We start from the raw sequence: 7,896 nt of genomic DNA, 5'->3' as shown, positions 1-7,896 counted from the left end.
TTCAAAAACTCAAATATCCTACTGTAAGCTAATTTCTGTTAAAATTTTTTACTAGAGACAAAAGTAAAATTGTCATTTTATCACTAAACCCTAAAATACTATATCATTTTATCACAACAATTTGAAAAACTAACAATTTCTCTCATAAAATTAAGTTTTAAAAAATTATCATTTCCCTCATAGGGTTTGAAAATTTTTTTCAACCAACAAATTCGGCAAGTCATCGATGGTTGAAACTCCAAAAGGACTGCGTCTAGACTATGAAGCGTCGTCCGTCATATAGACACTGAAGGATGACCTTTCTCCGTCGTCCAAATGGACGACGCTACTCAACTAAGCGTCGTTTAGATCAATAATGTTTTGTTGTCCAGAAGTGTTATCGATCAGGAGATAATGACCCGTCTAGATGACAAAGCATTGTCCTTTGGCGTTTGGATGATGGATGATGGATGACACTTTGACGTCCAAATGCCATCCTCCTAAAGTTTTGACCATCGACAACTCACTGGTTTTGTTGATTGGAAAAAATTTTCAAACCTTAAAAGGAAAATTGTAAGTTTTTAAAACTTAACTCTAGAGGAAAAATTATTAGTTTTTCAAATTGTAAAGGTAAAATGATATAGTTTTTTAGGGTTTAGGATTTAATAGTGAAAGACTATTTTATCCTTGTCTCTAATAGAAAATTTTAAAAAAAATTACTCCATAAGTATATATTTAGATTTTTGAATTGTCATAAATATCTTTTTGAGATTGAGCTAAAATTTGGATAAGAAATTGTCCTTTGCCAAACACAGATTTTTTAAATTATATTAGGAATTTACAATTTTCTTCCTCCACTATAAATAAATTTTAACCCATTTCAAAAATTTTACACTGAAAGGGAAAACTTTATGAATCAACTTTATCACTTCCAAAATCTCATGTTGGGAAGTGAAATTTTACTAAGTAATCTCACTATTTTTAAATATATTTTTTTTTGTGAATTATTTATAAATAATCTTGTTTTCCCCTTTTTTGAAACAATTTATTATTATTATTTTTTTTGAGAAACATGAGTTACTGGAATTTGGTTCATGGAAGGTAATTTCATAAGGAATGTAAAACTAATTGATTGTTTATTAATTTTATAGTTATAAACAATCAGGTAAAATGCACTGTACAAGAAGAATTCATAAGAGAGATTAGAGTCCTAGTATTTGCATAACAACCACAAAAGAAATGAAAGGACAAACTCATTCTTCAATCTCATTAATCAACAATTTTCCAAGCTAAAAAGGCCCTGCCTGTCCTGCCCCCAGACCATCCGCTGTGTACATCTCTACCAAGGCTGGTGAGGTGGTGGACAGCGGAGTGGCAATAGTTATCCACAACAGTGACAAAATCTAAAAAGTCAAAGGACAGATAGAACTAAACTAACAGCTACAACCATGCACATGATTCTCTTCACAATACTTCATCTACTCACAGCCTGGAACAAAAGGTTATCTCTCGTTTCCTAGAGGACCCTCCATTTGTTTGTCCACACAATTTGTTGAATGGAAGTCATCCTCCACAGACTTCTTTGGATTTTTCCGTAGCTGACCATGGCCCGCCTGAACAAATACAAATCAGCTTACAACACTAAAACTCAGGATCTAGACATAAAATATAGATTTCTAGGAAATGTATAAGTTTTTTTATTGTGTCTGCAGATTTTTATCTTGGTTAGGAAGTGTCTATTATTGAAAGTAATTGGTCAAACTTCGAAACAATCATCTCCAAGACATGCAAATTTCTTGGATGAGATAAATATGACATGAAAAGAATTAATGGTGTTACTTACACCAGACTTTTGCCCAATCAACCTCCGATTTGATGGAGCTCGTGCAACTGATGAAGCAGCAGCTGCTGCTGCCACGCGAATCCTGAAAAGGTAAACCATATTCCAATTTCTTATAAAGTAATTGCATTTTCTTAAAAAAATAAAATAATAAGCCAGGAAAATTATATGCCCTAATACCTTTTGTGAACGTCAACATACACATCAGTCTCATCCACAATTTCCTCCTGCAATCAAATGTTGATCAGAAGATCATTAATAAATGAGGGCAAAATAAATTTTCCACTGGCTAATTTCAATGAGGGGGATGTCAACCAAGCCAAAGGTTGAACAAATAAACAGACAGTTCCAGATCTAAGAGGTGGAAGCAGAGCTTACTTGCAGAAGTTCTTCAAAAACATCCTCAAGGGTGATGATACCAATGACTTCTCCATCTTCAATATCCTCTGAAAAACAATGCAAGTTTTTCTCAGAAGCATGAGTTTGTGTTGAGGTTTGTTTATCTATGTCAGACTTCAAAGTTTTCTCAATATTGATTTTAACATTATCTGATACATCAGTAACACCATCATTCTTGGCCAGCAAGGGAGTCTTTAATTGAGAATCTCCACAGAAGACTTTGTTTTCCTCAAATTTCTTTTCATCACTGCTAGGATGAGAATTTTTACTTGTTTCTTTAACCTTAACTACGGCAGCCATATGACTGCTTCCCTTTTGAAACTCATTAAGGATATCATACAGAGGCATATCTCCAGGAACCCTGGATGTTCATACATTAGAACTCATAGATTTGCTTAGATAAAAGACAAACAAGATATTGGCCAGGAAAAATAAAAGAAGGCACACCTAGGCATTCTCCGGATGGAAACAGCACTGACTGGAGTCTCAGTTTCTGCTCGAACTGTTAGAAGACTTTTCACCTAAATATTAGAGAAACATCATAAATAAAGAAGGTAAAAGGATAGCCAATTCAAAATCAGTACCTATAATTAACAGCAAACAAACAACATACGAAACTTGAAATTGGTTTGGGTTATTGAACCAACCAGTAAGAGACCAATAATGTTTTTTGGATTTCCAGAATAGACAGGTACACGACTATGTCCTCGTGCCAGAATTTTCCCCATGGCTTCCCTGCATTAGAAGTGAGAAACAATCTACTAATGAGCTAATATATAAGTAGACAATGACATGCACCAGTGTGACTCCCTAGATTATGGGGAATGATAGGGAAAGGTAAGGTCCATTCCATTTTTAGTCCATCCATATATTGCCCTACAAGTTAATTATACCCTCCAGATCCTTGTTTTTCGTCTATGGTACTTCAGCAGTGAATGATATATTCTGGTCTTCGGCCGAATCCTTGTTTTTCGTCTCCTGGCTGGTTCCAACTATAAAGGTTCCTGTTCTACCTCAAATGCCCATTAATTTAGAAAATTACGGAACCTGAGATTCGAGGATAAAAGCTAAAATGGTATACGCTATTACGAAAAAGAGGACTATTCATTAGCCAAACTCACCAGTTTAACTTTGAATTGACATCCAAGGAAAATGTCGATTCAATGGGTGTCATAGCCTGTGCCGCAGTCTGTATGTCATAAGAAACTTGAGAATTTTATTCATCCTGAAAAACAAAGATGATGCAACAAAAAGAAGTGCAATTTAAATTTACCAAAAGAAATCTAGAACGGACAGAAGTCTACGGGATTTAAGTTAAGGAATGTTGAGTTCTTATAAGGTGACAGAGGCAACCTGGCTACTAGAGTTAAGTGCACATGAGCAAGGAAAGGAACCAAGCCACAAATATAGCAGTTGGCAACTTGTAAATAAATGTCACACATTTAGCTTGTGAATGGACCTTGTAATGTTTGTTTCATTGAGAAGTCTACCCAACAGAAAATTTTTGTACAAATTGTTGTAAGGTCAACAATTTGTACAATCTTCAACATAAAGGTTATAAGTGTATGTCCTCCACTAGTACAATTTACATTGTTCAAAGTGTTAAGTTCAATGAGTTTGAGTTTCAATTTCTTTATGATCCTGTTTTTCAAAAGTTGAGTGAAGTGTCTGTATCTTGTACTATACCTATGTCGTCTGAGTCAGAGTACTTGCTTACTTTCTTTTTACCAACTAAGTCTGTCTGTCCTGTTGTATCTTATGTTTCCTAATCTAGTCCAAATTTGTCTGTTTTCATTCCTTATGAGGTATCCTCTAATTCTTCAACTTCTTTTCAGTCCACAAGTGTCATTCATCCCATAAATGTTTCTCTACCTCTAAATTCACCTGAACAGAATCGTGTTTTAGATTTATTAGGTCTCAATAATACAATTCAAACATATTAATCAACTGAACAAAATTAGGTTTCACCATCTTTTGCCACTTTATCTACTACTAAAGAACCTGAAGCAACTATTGTTTTACCCATTTTACCTAATAGTATAAAGTTTGTTGCTATTAATAATCCAGTAGTTATCTCTTCCTATCTATGTTATTACAGAATCCTATCAATGTCCACCTAATGTTTACCAAGACAAAAACTAGAAACTTGCCTTAGTTAAAACCATGTATTACTTCTCTTGTCACTAAACAATCCTTTTCTTTTTGCTTTAATTTCAACTACACACTCATCCATTTACAAGTCTGAACCCAGTACTGTTTCAGAAGCATTGTCTGATCCTAATTGGAAGCAGGCAATGCAAACTGAATTTAATACTTTTGTGGCTAATAATACCTGGTCTCTTATGCCTTTAAAGGATAATAAGTTTAGTGTTGGTTGTAAATAGGTTTTTAGGGTTAAGTACAATTCTAGTGGGATTGTTCAAAGGTATAAAGCTAGGTTAGTTGCCAAAGATTTTCAACAAACTCCAGGTGTATATTATTTTGAGACTTTTAGCCCGGTTGTTAAATCTACTACCATTAGGACTATTTTGAGCCTTGCAATGTCTTATGATTGGGAAGTCAAATAAGTTGATGTTAATAATGCATTTCTTAACAGTGATCTAATTGAAACTATTTTCATGCATCAACCAGAGGGATTTATAACTCATGATTCCACCATAAAATATGTTTGTAAACTCAATAAAGCATTGTATGGTCTCAAATAGGCTCTTGGAGCATGGTTTGAAAAACTAAAGTTTGCTTTGTCAGCTTAGGGTTTTCTTCAATCAATTGTGGTGTATATATTGGTCTATGTTGATGATATTTTGCTTACTAGAAATAACTCCACTTTGATTGATACTTTCATTAATAAATTGAATAATCAATTTGCTCTTCATTATAGTTGATTTAAATACGAGAAATAAAGATTGAGGAAAGCATCCCTCTTCTAAAAGCATCTGTTCACACATTTAGAGTGCAAACGGTAAGTTGGTACTTCAAATACCATAAAGATTTTCTCCTTTAACCGTGAGTCAAAAATAGAGAAATTATAGATTCCATAAGTTCTATGAATCCTTTTCATCACCTTTAATAGGAGATGCCTATGAAAGAGATTTAGATGAAAAATCAGATGCAAGAACCTATAGCAATAAATACCTTTTCAGTTAAATCTAGTGCTCCACTGATAATGGTTGTCTCATCATGTGAAAGTTCACCACCCTTACCAGCCTAAATTTGATAGAAACAGCAAGTTAACCAAACAATGTTATTTTTCTCAATCCTAATTGTTCTGTTGTCTGATATTAAACAATAGGCAACAAATTGATTAATAATTTAGAAAATTTAAGGCCAAATAGGTCATACAGACCACTGATTCAAGCAGGTTACCTCTTGTGCATGGATAGAGACAAGAGCTTTCAGCTGAGCCCGCCTGAACAAAACATTATTATGTCCAAGAACTGCATCCAGAATCTGATAGCATTTAAAGTTAGATTTTTTTTCTTAATTAATACCAATAACTTCTCTGTTCTTTTTCCGACGACAAAGAATGCAGAGAATACAACATTAGAATGATGAATTATGCAATTATTTAACTACATGATCTGCCAAAGAAAGCAAGTTCAAACTAGTTTCAAAATGCATCAAAACAAGAATGTTCTATCTAAACATTCAAACAACAATAATATTGAATATAGAAATGTTTAGGCATGTGTAGTCGGGCAGTAGACTTGATTACAAAGCATTAAATATTAGATATCATATCTGTTCAGGACCACTGAGCATTGATGCCACTAGAATCTAAAAAATTTGAAAACATATTAACATATATCTCTGGGCTTCATTTGCATTGTAACCAGATTGTTTTCATTTATAAATTTGAGAACATGTATTAATGTCAATATTTTCACAAGCATACCTTAATAGTGAGACTATTGCACAATGGGTTTTTATGCATAATAAATTTCTTAACTTGAATTATACCATTCCTAGCTATGGTTGGTTTATACAATAATGACAATAAATGGATATAGTTTATCATAAACAGAAAAAAATTCATAAGTACCCAACTTCTTACAATAATCACAATTCATAATTACTGGATATGCATTTGTTGAATATCAATTCATTGGCTTTCAAACTGAAGTGTTTATTCATCCAAAGTGAACGTGCATATGGACTTCAAGTAGCATTTAACCACCATAACATTCTATTATTATGTTCCATTAAGTTTCAAAATGTACCTAATTATTCTAGATGAATTAAGGAATACCTTTAATCCATCTTATCAGAGTTGTAGGGCAATAAATTTCACAATTACAATGGAAATTTAACTAATCCCTCACATGATTACTACTTACCTTTCCAATAGGATAAGCAATTGGATAACAGATGATCATCAGAATACGCACTAGCCACACAAAATTTGCTCCAACAGAGAGTCCATACCTTGAGCATATAGCTTGAGGAATAACCTAACCAAAAAAAAATTATATTTCGCAAATCACTTCCCTCCAAAATCACAACACTTACAAACCAACCCACAACAATCATAAACAAATCAAACCTCTCCAAAAGCAAGAACAAAAGTAACAGACAGTATAACTGCAACAAAGGGATGAAAAATTTTATCAAGGTATATTGGCAAAGCCTGCAAGAATTAACACAAGTCACAAAAAAAATACAATTAATCAAAACCAGTGACTCACATAGTATTAAACCAAATTAAATATATTGAGTACCTCCATAGCACAAGCATTACATAAAAGCAAAGTAACTAAAAGCTGGTGTTGTTTGTGAACAACTGGCAGAATAGCAGCTGCATGCAAAGTCAATTCAATCAAATTCAAGTTTGATTAAAAAATACGAAGTTAAGTTGAGAATTATCCCTCACCAGCTTGTTTCTTTTCAATGGAGGAGCCACTTCTTTGTAGAATTTCGAGGTCCACTTGGCCCAAAGACATGAGGCCTAATGTGAGACCAGACATGATCCCAGCGAAGAGCACGAGCAGGCAAGACACACCGGCGTACAAGAACCACCAGGGAGTTGGGAACTTGATGTCATCAGGCTCAAAAACGATGTCGTTCATGTGTATCATGGTTGGAGCTAGGAGAGCGATGAAGAAGAAAGAGGTGAAATGAGTAATTGCCTTTGTGACGCGGGTTTGTCTTTTAGGGAGAAAGCAACAAAAGAAATTAAGGAGGATTAATGAATAAACGACAAGTCAGCAGCTGGATGACTGCTGGAAATTGTGTATATTTGCGGTTTGAATTGGACGTGTATTTATAAATGAAAGAGCTGAAACACGAATATGGAATATCCGGCGTTAATGAATAGCAATTAGTGACGATGGTAGGATGTTGGCTTTTTGGGGACGAAGAAGAAAGTGCTATTTCATGATTGCATCAGTCCCCCTCGCCTGCGCCTGCGCCTGATCCATTTTATTGAGAAGGGTATAAAGGACATAACGATTCCATTACAGGCAAGTGGCAACTTAGATCTCCACATCAACTATAGATTAACTAATCCCACAAACTGACGATTTAGATTTATATGCATATAGAATAAACTATTTCTTAAAGCCCGAATGACTATGTCCCACCTGGACTCTGATGAAATGATCCCCACCTATCAAAAAGTCTATTTTTCACCCCAGACCAACAAAATTTTAATGAAATTTCTTAATTTTTTAAATAAAATA

General features: G+C 34.1%; 1 protein-coding gene and 1 long non-coding RNA gene across 3 annotated transcripts; one reads left to right on the top strand and one right to left on the bottom strand.

Annotated features, from left to right (window-relative positions):
• Nucleotides 1-1,219: 1,219 nt before the first annotated feature.
• LOC123222486 (DUF21 domain-containing protein At4g14240-like) lies at nucleotides 1,220-7,687 on the bottom strand. 2 transcript variants are annotated; one of them, XM_044645288.1, is made up of 13 exons: nucleotides 7,089-7,686; nucleotides 6,937-7,013; nucleotides 6,762-6,845; nucleotides 6,556-6,669; nucleotides 5,585-5,668; nucleotides 5,354-5,425; nucleotides 3,340-3,407; nucleotides 2,866-2,953; nucleotides 2,666-2,739; nucleotides 2,198-2,579; nucleotides 2,000-2,046; nucleotides 1,823-1,904; nucleotides 1,220-1,592 (listed from the first exon to the last, which is right to left on the bottom strand). In XM_044645288.1, exons 1-13 carry the CDS (start codon nucleotides 7,291-7,293, stop codon nucleotides 1,482-1,484), a joined length of 1,488 nt encoding a protein of 495 aa, XP_044501223.1. In that variant the 5' UTR covers nucleotides 7,294-7,686; the 3' UTR covers nucleotides 1,220-1,481. The 2 variants fall into 2 exon arrangements, with proteins under 2 accessions (XP_044501223.1, XP_044501224.1); XM_044645289.1 differs by lacking the exon at nucleotides 6,762-6,845 and having other exon boundaries at nucleotides 7,089-7,687.
• LOC123222487 lies at nucleotides 1,604-2,416 on the top strand. The gene is made up of 2 exons (XR_006503638.1): nucleotides 1,604-1,912; nucleotides 2,028-2,416. It is a non-coding gene; the product is annotated as an uncharacterized LOC123222487 (long non-coding RNA).
• Nucleotides 7,688-7,896: the final 209 nt, after the last annotated feature.

This window comes from Mangifera indica, chromosome 8 (assembly GCF_011075055.1).
Source record: "Mangifera indica cultivar Alphonso chromosome 8, CATAS_Mindica_2.1, whole genome shotgun sequence".
NCBI lineage: Eukaryota > Viridiplantae > Streptophyta > Magnoliopsida > Sapindales > Anacardiaceae > Mangifera > Mangifera indica.
This window is presented reverse-complemented; position numbering and strand designations above follow the sequence as displayed.